The sequence below is a fragment of the Sceloporus occidentalis genome, unplaced genomic scaffold, assembly GCF_023333645.1.
Source record: "Sceloporus occidentalis isolate IW3139 unplaced genomic scaffold, rSceOcc1.0.p SCAF_10, whole genome shotgun sequence".
Classification (NCBI taxonomy): domain Eukaryota; kingdom Metazoa; phylum Chordata; class Lepidosauria; order Squamata; family Phrynosomatidae; genus Sceloporus; species Sceloporus occidentalis.
In genome coordinates this window covers 29,429,581-29,449,951 of record NW_028316990.1, presented here as the reverse complement: position 1 = coordinate 29,449,951, position 20,371 = coordinate 29,429,581, and the positions used below count along the sequence as shown (strand labels likewise).

The window sequence follows — 20,371 nt, the reverse complement described above, 5'->3', positions numbered from 1 at the left end:
GTTTTATTCTTTTGATTCCAGAGAAGTAACTATCTGCTAAATGAAAGAAGGCTTACAGGTCGTGCAGACTGGCGTTCACAGGCAAGGATTAGAGAAATGCTTGATAGGCTATGTTTATACATGCATAAAGAAACCACAGATGACAGATCTGTCAGGTTTCCCAGATACCTCCAAGATTTCTCCTGGCAAAATGGATTCCTTAAAAATCCTCATTCAGAACACTTCATTGTGAAATTATGGGAACTTTCCCCCCTCTCCCTCCCTTTGCCCTTGTTGTTATGTGCCTTCAAGTCACTTATGAATTATGGCAATCCTAGGGCAAACCTATTATTGGCAGACATTGTTCAGAGAGAGTTGCCCTTGCCTTCTTCTGAGGCTGAGAGGGTGACATGTCCATGGTCATGCAGTAGGTTTTCTTGTCCAAGTGGGGATTCAACCCCTATTTTTCCAAATTTTCCTATTTGTCCAACATTCAAATCACTACACCACCATTTCACCCTTTTACTATTACCGGTTAAAACTGTACCTCTTTAAAAACAATGTGTGGCATTCGGAAGACAAAAGCAAACAAACCAACGAAGAACATGTTTATAGTTTTTTGTGGGTTTTTTGGGCTATGTGGCCATGTTCTAGAAGAGTTTATTCCTGACGTTTCGCTAGCATCTGTGGCTGGCATCTTCAGAGAACATGTTTATTGACTTCTACGCTCATCTCATAATGCAAGCGCATAACTTGGTGGGAAAAGAAAGAATTGCCAATGAGGAAGGAATCTGACTTTCTCCCAAAGGGTTGGCAACCCTCATAGACAAGGAGTAGATCCCATTACATTGTGCTTTCTCTACACTTGCAGATCTGTGAGATGTAAGAGTTGGGCCCCTTTTACATTTGTATAGGACACAAATGATTCATCTGTTTGGCCTCTGACTTCTCGGTGAAGACCACCCGTAAGAGTCACAATGAAGGCTGGCAATGTACTGATGCTGCTAATGGTGCCAAAAGTCAGCCGGCACTTGTAGAGGCAGAACACCGGTGGTCTCAGCATGCCTGCGCAATGGATCCCAGCACGGTGAAATTGATGTAGACCTTGGTTAGAGGAACGTGTTCCATTTCAGAACTGGTTGCTGCAGATACCTTACCTTGTTTAACTGGAATGTGTTTCAGTTTCATAGGAACATTTAGCCATGGAGATTGCACTACGGAGTCTCCTTACTCCCTGTATAACCTTGAATCCATGGGCCCGTACAGACAGGCCAAAATAAAGTGCTTCAGATCACTTTGGAGATATGTTGTTTAAATGACACACACATCTTAAGAGGCCAGAAGTTGTGCCAAAGCTGCGCTCCAGTACTTAGGCTTTGGTGCAGCTTCTGGCCTCTTAGGACGCATGGATCATTTCAACAGCATACATCCAAAGTGACCTGACGCAGCTTTATTTTGGCCTGTCTGTATGGGCTCCATATTACTAGTGTATGTACAGTCACTGTGAGCAGATATATTGCGAGATTCTTGGGAACCATATAATTCATGCATCTTCTATGATCTAGAGGTATTTCATGCCCTGCATGTGCCTCTCCGATTACTCTGTTATCTGATATAAAGAGATGTAAGCCTGTTCATAATAGAATTCCCCCCACAATGAGTGATGCTAAGATTACTACTCATTCTATAGTAGACCTAAAAAAGACCCAACCAAAACAAACCCACAGACTGTTGCTTGGCTCCTGCTGACTTTGTGGTTAACAACAGGGCCTCTTCTCCTGAAGCTCTGCTGGCATCATTAAAGATGCAGGAGAACAAACACAAATGTTTTTGGCGTGAGTAGAACCTCTATAAGTTTATGTTGTTGTTGCAAGACCAAACAGGCATGTTAAAATCGGCTCTGTTCAAAACAAGATGCTTTGCCAAAGGACAAGAAGAATAGGCCAGAGTTTCAGCCGAATGTCAAGCCTAGCTTCTCACGGGTACGGACAGATTTTCCGTACCCACAGTACAAGGTTTCAAGTCAACATCCCCATTGATCATCTTTTGGTTCAGCAGAAACAGTCAAAGTCCATATTTAGTTAATGCTGTAAGGATTTCACATAGAGAGTAGAACACAGAGTCAAGGCAGATTTCGCTCAATGAAAACGGCTTGGTTTCCTTGAGCAAAGTCCTTTTGAACTTCAAACAAATTTGGTGTTTGGGTGTGTTGTGTAGTAGTCTAGTTTTGCTCTGAATAGAGGCTGTATTAGCTGTGTTTTTAAAAAAGTTAACAAATTTATTATAAGATGGGTTTTCTGGACTGCCTTGTGCATTGTGGGTAAGTGGGATGTAGCCCATGTAGTAGCTGTAGTCCATGAAAGGTGATGCTGTAAATATGTTTCTAAGGTGTCATGAGACCTCTTTGTTTTTACTACAACAGACTAAAATGGCTGCCCTTTGGATTGCATGTTGTTTATAAAAAAATTCTTGCCATGAATATTGAGTTTATGAACAGAGAATGGTAAATATAAACAGAAACGTGGATGTAGTGATCATATGCGTTGGCTGACGTCTGCTGCTGTTTCTCACCAAAGCCCACAACCCATGTCTAAGGCAGATCATCTACCAGCCAACACTGTGGACCTTTACTGTAAGGCTAGAGGCACCATCAAGGCGAGGAGAGATATGGAGCTCGCTCAAAGCTTACATACTTCTGCAGGAACATGCGCATCCAATGCTCCATCTCCATGGAGGAAACTTCTTGGGAGTAAAGCTTGCTCCCCTCCATCGCTTCAGCTTAGTTTGGAAGCATGCCTTATAGAGTTGCAGGTCATTCTGAGGAAGAGTTTTTGGAATCAGAGGATGTGGCTTGGCTACTTGCACAGAACAGAGGAAGCGTAACTCACCCATGTGGGTCCTCCTTCTCCACAGAGGTCTTAGATGGAATTGCTACTTTCTGCTACTCAGGAAATTAAAAAATCCATGTCTTGGGTCCCTTCCTGCAGTGCATGTGTGAGGGTTTTAAGGGATCAGAATATAGCCATTATTACCTTGTGACTCCAGATAGTATTCTGAATAATTGGTTTCCCTGTCCCTTGAATATATATCCCTTATATACCATGATTTTAAAATCAATATTTATGCAATGACCTCAAGATCCTTCTGGAAAAAAACTTTCCAAATTTAATCTCCAAATTAACATGCCATTCCTCGCGACGCATTCAATTAATTGCAGAAGGGACTTAAGTAAATTTGACTAGCACACTTGTGGCTTCACTCTGAGCCAAGATGTCTACCACACAATCTCAGCTGAAGTGTGAGAACACAAACACTTAGGGGTAATTGATGCTAAATCTTTAGCAATTCTCACCTCATTAGAGAGGTGTGAATTAATTCCTAGCTACCTGCCCAACCGTGTTGCATGGAGATTTGCATTCCTCCTCTTCATTTCCTCCACTTCCTGATGTGACTGAGATACGGAGTGACCGCATGCTACTATGCCTTCAGTCCTCATCCATGAGTGAATCCCTTCGCTGATGGTTCCCGTAAAATTGTAAAGAGAGCCACCCTTCTTTAACTGATGCTACTTTGTTGCTGTCTCTTGATCCCCCCCCCCTTTCCTTTTCATGGGATATATCTGGCATCATTTAGGGCTGATACTGGCATTGGCACACCCCTCTAGGGTTTTTTTTTTTGGTTTGGTATCACTTGACTTGCGCTTCCTGGCCAGAAGAACATGGCAGTCCTTAAAAACAAATCCAAGGATAGCCATGTTGGCCCTACAGTAAAGTGTAATAACATCCAAAATTCACAAAACAGCAATACTTTTATGGGGCCAACCAAAATGCAAAGAAATACATGGTGCATGCTTTTGAAGCACCACTGGCTTCTCCATCAGTCAAATGTTTCCTTAATCCCTTGATAAACATCAGGCTATAACTTGCAGTACTATGTCTTGCAGTACATTAACTTGAACATTAGTTACCCCATGGATCATAAGGAAAGAATAATGGCCAGCAGGTTTAAGGTTCTCCAATACATTTACATGTTACACAACTTATATATGTGTATACTTGTGACGTTTCTAATTCCAAACTGAGAAGAAAATAATCCACAACTAAGAGGATACTATGCTCACTATCATCATCCTTTGATCCCTCACCATCATTTCAACATATGCCTTCAACTTCAGAGGCTAGTTAGGTGCTAACTAGAAATAGAGCTTTCTCTATGGCAGGTCCTCAGCTGTCAAAACTTCTCCTTAAAAAGTTCTTTTCACACCTTTCCCTATCTTTTTAGGCACAAAGTTAAAACCGTTCCTTTATTCCATTCTGAGTATTTAGCAAATGACATTCTTTGTTTGACTAGCGTTTCGGGTTTTTGGTTTGGTTGGTTTGTTACAATTGCTGTTACTACTTTTTAAACTATGTTGTGTGCTTCGGATTGTTTTTTCAGATTATTTTAATCTAAACCTTTTCTGCAAATAGTTTTGCTGCTTTTATAAACTGCCTTAAAGGCTTGGGTTTGTGAAATGGTTATGTTGGAGATACAAAAGCTCCTACACTCCCTTTTGATGCAAAAACTTGTTTTGAGATGATTCCACCCTTCCAAACTCACATGGGAAGACTCTTCCCAAGCATGTGGCCACAAGTATTTGTCATATATTTAACATTTGTTCTTATGTCTTTCCCTAGACATGGCAAATACTAACTTTGACAGTGAAGATTCAGAAGAAGTACTTGTCATGCAGTTTCAAAGAGTGAAATAATCTTACATTGATTTTATTACTCCCAAAGCAACACGGTGGGATCAGACCTGAAAGCAGGGATGTGATGAAAGCTCATTGCTGTTCATACAGGATTTTTTATTTTCTCAATGCTCAGCGCAAGTATTAGTAAGCTCTGAAATTTGATGCCTGCTCCACGGAGGTGTGATATTTGCAGACATTTCATTTGCAAAAGTAGCAATGCGGGAAGGGCACTTTGGAAATTCAGTGTTCAGGATGTTGTTGTTGTTATTTTGCTTAAGCAATAAAAGTAACGGTGTCTCAGTCATTCATTTTAATTGTGTGTGTCTCGGTCAAGGCAATTTGAATTATTCCACTTGGCTGCAGGAGGGGAAGGAGGAATTCTATCCTATTTTTTGGGCTATGTGACCGTGTTCAGGAAGAGTTTATTCCTGTTTCACCAGCATCTGTGGCTGGCATCTTCAGAGAATGCTGGCATGGAAGTAAATGGCGTATATATACTGTGAAACCCTTTGTTAAGAGGAAGTTAATCTGTGTCTTGGTCAGTTGTTGAATGGCAAGGCCTCTGCATGTCTATTTAATTAGCAAGCCATTGTCTGCTGACCCCTGACCCTGGGTGGTTTTCATGTGCATATGCATGTGCTGGATCTTGATTTTGATGTTTTTCAGGACTGGTAGCCAAACTTTGGGCCCGAACAGACAGACCAAAATAAAGCTGCTTTGGGTCACTTTGGAGGTATGCTGTTTAAATGACAAATGCATCTTAAGAGGCCAGAAGCCACACCAAAGCTGTGCTCCTTAGGACTAGAGTATGGTTTTGGCATGGCTTCTGGACTCTTCTGGACACGTGCATCATTTAAACAACATATCTCCAAAGTGACCTGAAGCAGCTCTATTTTGGCCTGTGTGTTTGGGCCCTTTGCTTACTTTAATGGTTTCTTCTTTCCTGTTGAAGTTGTCCATGTGTTTGTGGATTTCAATGGCTTCCCTGAGCATTCTGACCTGATAGTTGTTGGCATGGTCCAGAATTTCAGTGTTTTCAAGTAGTATTTTATACCCAGGATGGTTTATAACATGTTCTGCTACGGCTGATTTTTCTGGCTTACCCAGTCTGCAGTATCTCTCATGTTCATTGATTCATGTTTGCATTTGGTGGTCCCTATGTAGACTTGTCCACAGCTGTACCGTATGTGGTAAACTCCTGTGGCTGTGAGAGGGTCTCTCCTGTCCTTCACTGAGTGCAGCATTTGCTGGATTTTCTTGGTCAGTTTGTAGACCATTTGGAGGTTGTGTTTCCTCACCAGTTTCCTATTCTGACTCTTTTGATGTATGGTAAAAATACCTTCCCTTTGGGTGGTTGTTTGTCTTCACCTCTATGGGTTTTTCTGGGTCTGGCAGCCCTTCTGATGTCTGAGCTGGAATAACCATTCAACAGAGTCCAGTCTAGGTGCTTTGATTCATCTTCCAGGAAGTGGGGTTCACAGATCCTATTGTATTTCATTTTTGTCCTGAGCGATGGTTGGAGTTCTTGTGTAGGTATCTGTTAGTATGTGTAGGTTTTCTGTATACTGTGTGGCCCAAACGTTGGTTTGGTTTGTGGATGGCCAGGACATCCAAGAATGGCAATGCTCCTTCCTTTTCTTTTTCCATCGTGAATTGGATGTTTGGGTGAATGTTGTTCAGATGGTTCAGAAACACAGTCAGATCTTCTTCTCCATGGCTCTAACTGGTGAAAATGTTACCCGCATATCAGAACCACGTTGTGGGCTTTTTTGGTGCTGTTTCCAGGTCTTACTTTTCAAAGTGTTCCATGTAAAAGTTTGTTATCATGGGGCTCAGAGGACTTCCCACAACTACCCCATCTCTCTGCTAATAGAATCCATTGTCCCACTGGAAGTAGCTCGTGGTGAAGCAATATTCGAACAGAACTATGATGTCTTCTGGAAAAATTTGTGTGCCATGGTGTCCATTATGGGGACTTTGATGAACAAGGAGACCACATTAAAGCTGATTAGCATGTCTCCGGGTTAGCGTTTGAGGTTGTTGAATTTTTCTATGTAGTGGGAGGTTTGCCCTATATGGGTTCGTAATTGTGTGGCCAGAAACTTGGCCAAGTCATATGTGGGGTATCCAATAGCACTCACTATCAGACTGGAATGGAATCCTTGTCGATCTTGGGAAGTCCATACAGTCTTGGTGAAAGAGCCTCAGATTTGCACAAACTTTGGCATGTAGTTGGCTGAATTGAGGAGTTCTTCATCAAGTTGTTCGTTATCCTGGTGATTTTGTTGGTCGGGTCTTGTTTCAGTTTTTATATATTCCAGGATCCAGGAGTTCCTTGCCTTTTTTGTTTGTATTGTTCCGTTTCCATGATTACCATGGCATTGCTTTTATCTGCTGGGGGAATGACGATTTCTGGGTCTGAATTGAGATCCTTGATGGCTTTTCTTTCTCTTTTGGTTATGTTGCTGGATGGTGGTTTTGCCTTGCACGGAATCCTTGCTGTTTCTTCTCTTATCTCTTTCCCTTCCTCCAATATCTCCTGAAATTACCTTACAAACCCATAACACACACATACACAGACAGAGAGAGAGAGAGAGAGCATAATTGCAAAGGATTTGTCCTTTTTTCAGGCTACACAAGCTCATGCTCATTTTTAGGGAGATTTATTAATTTTCACAACCCATCCCAAGAGAATGCCTGGCAGGAGCCAATTCCCTGTGTTTCAAAAAAAGCAATATAAAAATGGCTACTGTAATTTTGCAGCCCACATCGTCTCAGATAAAATCAGAGTAACTGAGTGAATTACGTGGGGATGCTATTAATACCCCCCGTAGGGCTGCCTTCACCAACATAATCATTAGAGTTGGCGCTCCTTCAGCATTTACTGGAGTGAAGTTATTTCACGTTAACTATAATTTACTGATGCATATCCCTGCCCAGAAAACCAGTTCATTACCTATATATCTTAGTTCATTCCAATTTGTCTGACAGGTTGTCAGGTGATACAAATTGCCATTCACTCATTGCGCTTAATTATTGAGAGATACTTAATACATTGTTTTCCCTAAAGGAGAGACGACTCAAACGCTAAAAATCCATTTTAGGGTAATATACGTTTATTAAGCCAACCAAGATGCATTTGGCTCACATGCACCATTTCAAAGCGGCTGCATTATGGATCCAGACTTCATCCAAGTAAGCAAAATGTGCACCCCTAAGGATTTGCACAGTGAATTATAGTGGTTGGCGCTTTTGTCAGCAAGACCAATAAAACATCTGTCAAGGCAGGGATTCTGGCGCTGGGGTTGCACACAACCTCGCCACAGATTTCCAGAAACACATTATTATTATTATTATTATTATTATTATTATTATTACGGCATACAGCCAGCATAAAATAATAAAATGTTTACAAAAATTACCTTACATCCAGTTAGGAACATTTATATTCCAGCATATCATATAAACATTATATTCAAGCTTATCATATAAATGCACGAGTACATACAAATGTTAAGGATAAAACTTTGACCTGAGAAACACACTTTTTGTGCTAAAACCCCTAAAGTTTCTGCACGAAAAGTTTTTATTTCTCCTGGAAGCAGTGCCCATTGACCAAAGCTTCATGATGCATTAAAGAAAACCATGCGCATTTCTGCACAGAATGCTTTCCTGAAGCTCTGCTGTGTATGAACACTGGGCTACGAATGCACAGAATTCTTATTCTTGCATGATTTTTCCTGCATGGGTTTCCCAAACCATTTTGTACTATTATTATTATTATTATTATTATTATTATTATTATTATTATTCCCAGGAAAGGAATAACAGGGAATATTCTGCCATTCCCTTGTGGGCATGGAGCTACTTTTAGTCCAGCAATCCCACAAATCATATAATGGTTGACTCTGATTTGTCTCCTTAGGCTGAGCAACATGTTCATTGAAAGCAAAATTGCTGACCAACTATTTGAGAGTTAAGTGGAAGAAGCTATTTCTAAATGCACCCTCTCCCATTAAAAAAAGAGCGAACAGACTCCTGGCTCGGCTGCCTCCAGCCCTGACATCTATTTCAGTCAATGTCCTGATTTGTGAGGAGGAAGTATTCATAGTTTGGGAGTTAAGGGTTAGACGAAGGCATAATGCATGCGTGCTCTGGATATTTGTGGTTTTCAACTAGAGTTGATTCAATAAAGAAATAGCTTCTTTTTTTCCCTATGAGTCCTAAATTTTTCTATTCCTGTTCCCCCCCTTCAAGCGAGTCATGTCAGTTCACAACCTAGACTTGCGTCTGTGCACAATCCTTCTCTGTTAACGTTTCAGACAAATCTAATTAGAGCAAAGTAATTGTTCACAGCTTAGGTTAATTAGTATTTGTGTATGGTGGGTTGGCCTCCTAGGGAGTGCAACCCAACACATGGCTTGGCCTGTATCAGCCTCCTCTGTGGCTTGAAAACTATTCTAGTCGATGCAGAGAGAATATTGGGATGGCTCTTTGTAAGGTCTGAGGTGAAGGGGCTGCAGGAACTGCATGATACTATGCTCCCCCACACACTCACATCTGCTTTCATACTTCCACTTGTAACGGAGTTGAACTACAAAATCATAGCATTGAAAGGGGTCTCATGGAGCATCAAGTCCAACCCTCTGCTCAGTGCAGAAAATCCATCTGGCGCATCCACAACAGAGAGCTCTTTAGCATATTTTTTGAAGACACATAGCGAAAGAGACCTCACCACCTCTCTATGCAAATGGATCCATTGCCAAATTACTCTCACTGTCAAGAAGTTCCCTCTAATGTTCAACTGAAACCTACCCCCTTGTAACTTAAAACCATTGGACCTTTATCGAATGGTTTTATCTTAACTAGACCTTTCTTAGGAGTTTATCACATGTGCCTACTGTTCCGCCACAATCATCCTGGTTTAATAGCAAAAGCATACCAGTTTTGCATCAGTCTTTATCACATATATCTGACACATGTGATTGCCCAATACTGGAACTACCACACAAGGAATTTACTGCACCTGAGGACTAATGCTACAGCAGCACATAGACTCATAGAACCATAGCATGATACAGTTGGAACGGACCCCAAGGGCAATCCAGTCCAACCCCATTCTGCCATGCAGGAACTCTCAATCAAAGCATCCCAGACAGATGGCCATCCAGCTTCTGCTTAAAGACCTCCAAAGAAGGAGACTCCATCACTCTCCAAAGAACTGTCTTCCACAATCTAAAAGGTCTTACTGTCAAGACCTTACTGTTGAGCTGGAATCTCTTTTCCTGTAGTTTGCACCCACTGTTCTGTGTTCTAGCCTCTGGAGCAGCAGAAAACAAGCTTGCTCCATCCTCAGTTTGGATGCTTATCGATGGGTTTTTCCATCCATGACAAGGTGAGCTCTAACAATGCTTTGAAGGCAAGGCCCTAAGGCAGCGGTAACATTAACACAGCATCTTGCGATAAGTATCGCCAAAAGCTCTATTTTTCAACTTTACTGGCAGTTTTAAAGCTGTGTGTGATAAAGTTCCTAGTTCTGCCCTTTGAGGCAACAGAGAACAAGCCTGCACCCTCCTCTTTGTGGCAGCCCTTGAGATATTTGAAGAGTGCAAACATGTCACCTCTCAATCTTGTCTTCATCAGGCTGAACATGCCCAGCTCTGTCAACCTTTCATTATGTATTTTGCTCTCTATACCTCCTATCGTCCTTGTTGCCCTTCTCTGAACTCACTCCAGCTTGCCTACATCCTTCTTTAAAATAAGATGATCAGAACTGAACTCCAGCTGAGACCTGACCAGTGCAAAATATTGTGGGACTATTAAAGAGCTTTCCTGGAATTGGAGACTTTGGTTCTATTAATGCAGGCCAAAACCTTGTCATGGATTATCTGTGGCTTCATGTAGTCGTCTTTTCTTACGAAAATTGTAGCTGTAATTTTGTTTTCAATCAGTTTGACGGCAAACGTTATAACACACCAATATTAACTTGAATGTGAGGATGGAGACAGGTACAAAATGCACTTGAATGTTCTTGATGGATCACTATTTAGTCGTGGTAAAGATATATGGGGGTAAATAAGGAAATGTAGTACACCACCTACATTTGTAGCGTTGGCTGCATCTGCACTGCACAAATAATCCAGGTTGACACCATTTTAACTGCCATGGCTGCATGCTATGAAATTCTGGGAAACGTAGTTTTATGGGACATTTGGCCTTCTCTGTCAGAGAGCTCTGGTACCACAATCAACGACAAATCCCAGGATCCCATAGTATGGAGCCATGACAGTTAAAGTAGTATCACAGTGTCATACATCAGTTTATATATCAATTATGTGACTGATGTATAAATCACTCTCAAATAATCACAGTAGAGGATAGGAAGTTATTTTTAAATGCAGTTTACTTTTATTTTCTTGTCTTGTTTTAAATGTTCTGTAAGTTTGTATGTCTATAATCGGTTTGTTTATAAATGTGTTTATAAATGCGCGCACCATTACAACCCCGTCGTGTGGCTTTCAGCATAAGCTGAAAGCTGTGTAAAAGGCACCTGCGTATGATGTGGGCACACTGTATATGGTAAATGCTTTTCTAAAAATCCTATATAGGCCAGCGATTTTGGTACAGCAGTGTCACAAATGTTCATATTGAACAAAATTCTTCTTCAGGCTGAAGTACAACCACACAAATAGAAGGCTCAATAGACTTCCAGTTCTCCACTTAACATCTTTGACATTTATTAAGTATTTGACTTCTCATTAATCCTTCTTCTTTTTCCCCCTGTTTGCCAGGTCTTCCTCACCTAAAATGACACAGCAAGTGAGGGACCTGCAGCTGGCCCAGTCTAGGAAGCAGCCAGGACCCTCATCTCCAAATGCTGCCAAGAGGCTCTATCGGAACCTCTCTGGAAAATTCAGAGTGAATTACATGTCATTTGATGAAGGAAGCTTAGCAGGGAGGAATGAGAAGGAGAAGCTGCGAAAGTCCTACCTTGTAAGTACGTTGCTTCACTCTAAGGGAGTAGCAATAGCGGGTTTTATAACCCTGCATGCCCTATTACAAGAGGTGGATATGTCCCAGGAGACATTCTCAGTCTTTGTCCTTCACTTCATTGTTGCTCATGGGCTGTGTTATAGCTCCTCACTCTCTTGCTCACACAATGGTAAATTGTGATGCTTGAAGAAGATGTAAAGCAATCAAGATGTAAAGCAATCAAGCGTTTCCAAAGGAGGGCGACTAAAATGATGAAGAGTCTGGAAACCATGCCTTATGAGGAACACCTTAGGGAGATGGGGATGTTTAGCCTGGAGAAGAGAAGGTAATGAGGTGATATGATAGCCCTGTTTAAATATTTGAAGGGATGTCATATTGAGGAGGGAGCAAGCTTATTTTCTGCTGCTCCAGAGAATAGGACCTGAAACAATGGATGCAAGCTACAGGAAAAGAGATTCCACATTAGGAGGAACTTCCTGACAGTAAGGGCTGTTCGAAAGTGGAACACACTCCTTCCTCAGAGTTTGGTGGAGTCTCCTTCTTTGGAGGTCTTTAAACAGAGGCTGGATGGCCATCTGTCGGGGATGCTTTGAGTGTGAGTTCCTGCATGGCAGAATGGTGTTGGACTGGATGGCCCTTGTGGTCTCTTCCAACTCTATGATTCTATGATTCTAAGCTCCTAATAAAGTAAATGGTGGTGCAGTGGTTAAATGGCTGTACTGCAGCCATTCACTCTCAAACTATAAGGTTGCAAGTTCAATACCAGGCAAGGGCTCAGGCTTGACTCAGGCTTGCATCCTTCTGATTGTTCTGATCCTACCAAGATTACTGGGGGCAATTAGCTTACACTTTGTAAAGCACTTAAGGAGTGCTGAAGTGTGCTGATAAGTGGTATAGAAATGTACTTGCTATTGCTATGTCTCCTCCAGCTATTTACTGGAAAAAGAGAAGAACTAAATGTAATTAGGAGCAACTTGAAAGCCAGTCTTGTTCTACCAATACCATACTGGCAGGAAGATGTTTGGTTGGATTTGGTTCTGCTTGCCACAGAGAGACAAAGAAGTTACTTGCAACAAAATGTTGGCTACCCACCTATCCATTACTGTACCATCAACCTGGAATTTTAAGAGCCAGAACGCAGCACTTGATTTTTCCCTTCTTCTATCTAAGCTCTTGAACAAGTAGCTTCCCAGCATTTGTAACTATAGGAGAACTGAGTTTATTAGTCCTTTCACAGAAATAAGCTTCACTGATACCTACTCATATCGCCTCATAAAACAAAAGGTGATGCTGTATGAATTTTACTGTGGAAGAAGCTATCATTCTGAAAGATAAATGTCATACAATGGTGTTGTGGAAGAATGAGGGGCAATAGTTACAAAACTTAGCAGACATTACATTCTGTGTAATCATATATATCATATTTTCAGGTATGTCTAACAAATTCATCAGCCAAGCTGAGAATGTGTCCTGAGTGGAACTGTTTGTTGCTTGGTGAATTATAAATGTGACACATATGGCTTGAGTTGCAAATTGGGAAGCAATCGCACAAGCTTTGGCAAGTGTCAACTTTTTCTCACCGACACTCAGACCTGATTTTTAGCATGCTATTTTGATCTTGTTCATGTAGCGGCAGTAGCTGAGCAGTCGAATCTGAGAAATCAGTGACATGTTTGTGTGACTCTCTCCTTTTTTTGTAGTTTCAGGGCAATGCTGCTCTCTTTGAGGCCGTTGAATTGCAGGACCTCGATAAAGTACAAGAACTACTCAGGCAGTATAGCCTTGAAGAGCTGGATCTTAACACCCCAAACAGTGAAGGTCTTCTGCCGTTGGATATTGCCATCATGACCAACAATTCCCCCATAGCCAAAATACTGCTGCTAGCTGGAGCCAAGGAAAGCCCTCACTGTAAGTCAGCATGCAGTGGTTGTATGTTTTTGGGGTTGGTCATTGTAGGCCCTTCCTTCTGGGTGTTTAAAGAACCCTGGACATTGTGGTTTCCAGATAACAGGAGCATTGGAAAGCTGCTACCTTCTGGTGAAGACTATCTAAATCCTTCCAGTGTTGGTTGACTGCAACTCCCATTAGTTTTAGCAGCATAGCCTGCAGCAAGTGATAATTGGAGTTGGAGGCCAACATATACTAACCTAAATGGAGTTAGCGGCTTGAACAAGAAATGGGATTATCCGTGCCTGTCTTGTTCATACACTTTTAAAATACTGTACAGTCAGCCCTTCTTATACACGGATTTTTTATACACGGATTCAAGCATACACGGTTTGAAAATGTTCAAAAAAAGTATAAATTTACCTTGATGTTCCATTTTTTATTAGGGACACCATTTTGCTATGTCATTATATTTAATGGGACTTGAGCATACACGGATTTTGTTATACACGGGGGATCTTGGAACCAAACCCCAGCGTATAACAAGGGTCTACTCTATATACTCGACTATAAGTCGACCTCAAGTATAAGTCGAGGGCAGGCTTTCAGACCAAAATTATGGATTTTGATGTGACCCATGGATAAGTCAAGGGTAAAACGTAGGGGCATGTAATGAAGGATGTAAAGGACGAAGCAAAGGAAAAATGCCATAATAATAATGGTACCTATTATTATTATTATTATTATTATTATTATTATTATTATTATTTGGGTTCATACTAAAGGCTGGATGGATAAGAAAGAAGAAGGGGGTCAGTCCTTTCCAGGGCAGATTAAACTCTTTTCTTTCACCAGAGGATGGTTATACACACACACACACACACACACACACACGATTTAACAGACAGTACTTACATTGACCCGTGGATAAATCAACTAAGGTTTTTTGGGTCAATTTTTTAGCATAAATTTCTAGACTTATACATGAGTATATACAGTAGTTGTTTGCCCGGCATAATTACTTGGTATAAGAGAAATTGTACTGCCAGATATTCCCATGTCGCTTAATAGTACAGGATCACTTGCTGGGCCTTGAGGAGCCATGCACTTTGGAAGTGATGAGATTAGAGTGTGCATGGCATTCCAGATGAAAATCAGTGTAAAGGTGACTTCAGAAGTTGTCACGATCATCTTGACTCGATCTTTCAAAGTGTGCCAACAGGGAACCTCAAAAGGAGGTGGCACTGCCAAACATGAAGGGAGAATCACTGCACCTTTTGTGGCCCCCATGTTAAGCTCTTAGTAGCATGTTCCTGCGGGTGATATTCTTTGAGCTGATTTGCACATTACAAGAAATGGGGTAACAAAAGAGTGGCCTGTTACAGACTGCCAAAATAAAGTTGCTTCGGGTCTCTTTGGAGGTATGCTGTTTAAATGATGCATGCACCCTAAGAATCCGGAAGCTGCACCAAAGCTGCACTCCAGTGCTTAGGACTGGAGTGTGGCTTTGGCACGACCTCCGGACTCTTAGGACCCATGCATCATTTAAATAGCATACCTCCAAAGAGACCCGAAGCAGCTTTATTTTGGCAGTCTGTAACAGGCCTGTGAGTGTTTCAAGCTAATTTCCTGATGATAGTGGGATTCGTGATCCTGATAAATGTCTCAAAATGTCTACCTAAAATGGAACTGTTTTACAACAAGAAACATTAAGACAATCTGATCAGCCATAACCATGAACAAGGGAATTAACCTCCTTTCATATTCTGGACTAGGAACAGTGGATTCAACAGAGAGCAAGCGGGGGAAAGAGGAATGCTAGCAATAAAAGAAATGATCCCAATGCCTAACCAGTGTTATATTGCTAAAGCACTTTCACACTTTGACTGTAACTCCTGAAATAATAATTGAAAAGGTCTCAGTGGAAAGCAGTGAAAGGCAATTCATGAAACATGGCCTGAGTCTAGATGTGAAACATGATCAGTGGGAAGAGAAGGAGAAAGAACACAAGGGAGGGGGAATGAGGGAAATGCAGGATATTTTAGATGCAAAACTATGAATATGCAGGAAAAATCAGAAACAAAAAGAACTGGAAAATGTTGAAACTTTCAGGGACTTTTTTCCTGTCTAGATAAGCCCTGTGTCTCTTGGTGCAGTGAAGAGATTGTCCTCTGGCTCAGAAATAAACCTATGAAAGAGCAGCCCTGCGGTTTTATTAGGGAATGTGAATGCCAGTTGCACAAATGCTTTATCCCACATTGCTTGGGAAACAGAGACCAGGATCTGCTGCTTGGGAATTGCTTAGCATGGATAATTTCCATGGAGGGCACCAGACTGGGAGAGACTGCTATAGAAGATCCCTTCAGGGACTTTGGCAGCTATGCTCCTAGTCACGTCCCCCCCCCTCTTCTTTTCTTGTGCAGCTTCTCTTAACTTTTTCTTTCACCTCTTCTTTTTCGGCCCCAAAGTTGTGAGTCTGGAAAGTCGATCATTGCACCTCTCAACACTAGTCCGGGAGGCCGAACAGCGGGTCAGTGATCTGACAGCGCAGGTTGTGAATGAGGCCCCCAACGCAGACTGCTCGGAAAAAGAAAAGCAGCTGAAAGCCTGGGAGTGGCGCTATCGGCTTTATAAGCGCATGACTGCAGGATTTGAGCATGCCCGTAAGTGTCCGGCAGCGCAAGGGGCTTCACCCCACCATCCAAGTAGAACAGGAATGGGAACTGTGAGGATGTTGCTGCAAACTGCAGTGATGAGGAATGGAACCCCACAGTCTGAAAATCATTCCGGGATAGAAATTAAAACGTTGTTCATGATGTTGTTGTTGTGTGTGCCTTCAAGTCATTTCCAACTTATGGCAACCCTAAGGTGAACCTGTCATGGGGTTTTCATGGCATGTTTCTTCAGAGGAGGTTTGCCCCTGGCGATCCTCTGAGGCTGAAAGTGTGATTTGCCCAGGGTCACACAGTGGGTTTCATGGCTGAACAGGGATTCGAAACCTGGTCTCCAGAATCCTAGTCGAAGGCTCAAACCACTATGCCATGCTGGCTCCTACCCCTTGCCTGGGGAGATTTCAGCATACTGAACACCTCAAAGGATTAGTTTGCCTATGAACCTGAATGGTAGTGTCTTGCCTGGTTGGGAGGGAGGATATTTTCAAGCTGTGGATGGTTGACTCTGTGGGTGCAGAATCCTTGCATACTGAGTGCCAATTGTATTTCTAACCCTAAATACCTTAACCACAGTGAGTTAACTACAAAGCCAATCCTTCCTTCCTTCCTTCCTTCCTTCCTTCCTTCCTTCCTTCCTTTAAATTGCAAATCTTCCTGATACTGCATTCCTATTTGTAGCAATGTTTAATGCTTCTAGGAAGTTTGAAAATCCAATATCCTAAATAGTAGTGAATTGCGAAGGGTCTTCATATTTAATGGTGATTGTCCTAGCTACTGTTTTTAGAAATTTACCGGGGGGGGGGGGGGAACGGACATATTTTGGCTAAAATCATGAGAATCAGATTAGAGTTTGTCAATTTTTGTACCCTTTTGTACCCTTTCCTTTATAATTTGAATACTGGTCAGATTGGGGCATGCCTTTAAGTTTTCCCCTTCGGCTGATTCAGCTTACTTGTTCTGCTGCATACATGTAGAATAAACCCATAGCTCTTCTTAGGATCCTGGTCCACAAAGAAAAAAAAATACCCTTCTCTCTCAAGTCTCCATTCTTATTATGATCATTCTATTATGATCGAAGTCTCCATTCTTATGATCGTTCTGACTGGCAGCTGGATTGCACATTAGCCTTATATTAATGAAAGAAACATTCCTTCCATTCAAGCTTTTGTGTCCTTCCTGACATGTCCGCTCTTTGTTCTCAGGCGTTCCAGATCCACCCACAAATGTCCACCTCTCAGTGGCCAGTAGCACATCTGTGGAAGTTTCCTTCCAGGAGCCCCTAAGTGTCAATTCAGCCGTTGTCACCAAATACAAAGGTAAACTCATTGGTTGCTCAGAGCCATGTTTCCTGTCAGTTTGGAGACCAAGAGATGGAAATGTTTCTCCCATTGTGACAATCCTTAAGGACCTAGAACTTGTTTCCTAAGGGTTATCTACACTGGCAGAAAATGTCACACTCACCCCAAAGCCAGTGTTGGTGGTCCTCATGATGTACGCCTATATCTGGGGAGTTAGCCACCATTTTTGGCCCTTATCATGACTTTGTTCTCGATTAAGCAAAGTTGAACTAGTCAAAATGGAGGGGGGGGTGCTCAGGTGTTTCCCAGAATCCCTGAAGAATTCTCAGATTTGGTGTGTGTGGACATCTGGATCAGATCCAACTTGACCTGATCCAGTTGTCTACATGCCAAGGGCTGTGCTAAACTCCTTTTGCTGCTTGGAGCGTTGCAGGGAAAGTGGATAGCCTGTTCTCAGATCCACCACCGTCGCTTCCTCATAGGAAGGAGCTCCATGTAAAGTCTGTGCCATTGCTTCTGCTGAGGACAGAATGAGATCCTTGTGTGATCAATGAGGAATGGGTAGAGTGATCACATGGCAGGGCATCCCATTCTGACCTCAGCAGAAGCAATATTAACAGCCATGCTCTTGCAGGGAGCTGCTTGGCTGGCGAGTCTGCAATGGTGGCACTGAAGGGGTACAGGCCAGGGGGGACGGTGCAGTGTTGACCCAGCAGACTTGTGTGCACAATGACACAGCTTTGCGCTGGATGCATGTGGCTGTCATCATGGTCGGTCCGGGGCATAATGCTCCAGACTGGCCCCAGACTAGACATGTCCTTAGTTAACTCTTTGGAGTTCATTAATTCCATTTTAAAGATCCATCTCATGTGCATTACTTGTCCGTAGTTTAGAGGTTAATAATTTAACAATATTCAAAGGAGATGAAAAGGTCTAAAACAGATAGGGAATTGATCTTGCCATCTCCACCTTTTGATTCCCCACCACCCTTATTATTTTAAATAATTGTTTTGGCCAAAATGCTTCCCCATGTTCTCTATGGGGATGGGGTGAGCATTTTGCAATGTTTAAGGGCTGGGGTTTTTAATCCAAAAAGAGGATTTTTCTAATAGGGAACTCAACAAGAAGTTGCTTATTAGTTAGAAAAGTTGCTTCCCTGAGCCTAAGAGATTTTGAGGAAAGCAAAAATGTAGTAAAATTGCCCCTGCATCCCTTAGGGAGCATAGGAAGTATTGTAAGCAAAAGCAATTTCTTCCCCCAAAGAAATTTGGGTGATCCTGAGGGCTTTAAAATGAACTTTGGGCCACACTTTCACCATCCCATGTCCAAAGTGAACAATAAATATATAATTTCATTTGCTACTGAACTATAGCTTAGAAAGTGTAGTCTATACAGCACAGACAGGAAGGTGGACATTAGTCACTAAATCTATTTGATTTCCTCTTCTTGCCCCAACCTCTTCCTTTTGTATCACATTTTGAGATTATAAGCATGTATTCAAGGATTATCTTGTGTCTGCACTTTTGTATGGTGCTTGAAAAACTGTAGATCAGTGGTGGGCCAAATATACTCCCTGGGCTGCATGCAGGGCCACAAATGCCATCATTTTGCTGCTTCAGGTCACTTTGGAGGTATGCTGTTTAAATGACACATGCATCTGAAAAGGCCAGAAGCTGTGCCAAAGCTGTGCTCCAGTCCTTAGGACTGAAACGTGGCTTTGATGCGGCTTCCGGCCTCTTAGGACGCATGCATCATTTAAACAGCATATCTCCATAGTGACCCGAAGTAGCTTTATTTTGGCCTGTCTATATGAGCCCTTTGTCTCAAGTCCCTTCTTAGCTATTCCTGATTTTACAAATTCCAATTTCACAGTTGAGATATTATTTTAAAAAATGAATTTATTTATTTTCCCATTTATGTAATATATGGAGATTATGGTCATTCATTTTTCTACCTATGGATGTTCAGATACTTTCACACCTTCTTTTGTGGTCTACCTGTGCTGATGGCCATCAGTGACTTGAATCAGTTTTCCCACTTTGCTGCCATGTGCTACTGTGGGAGTTTGGTGGAAAGTGCTATGCTTTTCCTCGGTAATGTGAGAAGGAAAGTGGTGGTCGTGATTTATTATAGTGCCCAAATGGTGGCGGAACCACACAAGGCAACTCGTCTTTTTTCCCTGATGCTCTCTAAGAGTCGGATGCTGTAATTCTGTCCAATCTTCAAGCTGCTGTTTGGATCCCATAAAAGCATGTTCCTATTTTAGCTTTAACACCTGCTCCCTCGACATAGATTTCCCATCAGTTTTAAATCCTGTGTGTCCTGTCATCATAACTTTGGCTTTCAGAAGAATTTTCCTTTACCACCAAATCCCGCCACTTAATCTACTCTCACTCTCTCTCCATTTTCCCCCTCTTGCTGTCCCCTTTGTTTTGATCCATCTGTTGTGCTGTTTCCCCCTCTCTTTTTTATCACTGGGTTCATCAGTCTGTCTCTTCTTTTGGCTTTAACTCTGTTTCTGTTATGTCTCCTATGCTAGGATACGCAAGGGCAGTAATCCTAGCTAGGGAGACTTTGCTTGTGCACAACGACTTGTAGCTCATGTGCTCATGAGAATTCCAGTTGGGCATTGGGGTCCTTTGGATATGAGAGAGGTGTGCCCTGTTATTGCTCTCTCTTTCAGTTCACACGCCCCCTTCCCCCCCTATCTTCCATGCCATTTTCACAGACATTTTAACAGTATGCACAGCTGGTCTTGCTGTAGCTGGCTTCTTCAGTTTCACAGTCAATCCCCTTACAGCAGCTGTACC

At 42.1% G+C, this 20,371-nt stretch overlaps 1 protein-coding gene across 6 annotated transcripts in view; it reads left to right on the top strand.

Moving 5' to 3' along the window:
* Positions 1 to 20,371, top strand: part of LOC149306293 (ankyrin repeat and fibronectin type-III domain-containing protein 1-like) — a 299,609-nt gene that overhangs the window by 244,304 nt on the left and 34,934 nt on the right. For 5 of the 6 annotated variants that reach the window (XM_089540204.1, XM_089540201.1, XM_089540202.1 and 2 more), the window contains 4 exons: positions 11,503 to 11,704; positions 13,405 to 13,612; positions 16,060 to 16,254; positions 17,466 to 17,579. In XM_089540204.1, the coding sequence (XP_089396330.1) occupies positions 11,503 to 11,704; positions 13,405 to 13,612; positions 16,060 to 16,254; positions 17,466 to 17,579 (719 nt within the window). The remainder of the gene's footprint in view (positions 1 to 11,502; positions 11,705 to 13,404; positions 13,613 to 16,059; positions 16,255 to 17,465; positions 17,580 to 20,371) is intronic. The other variant, XM_089540203.1, reaches the window with a different exon arrangement.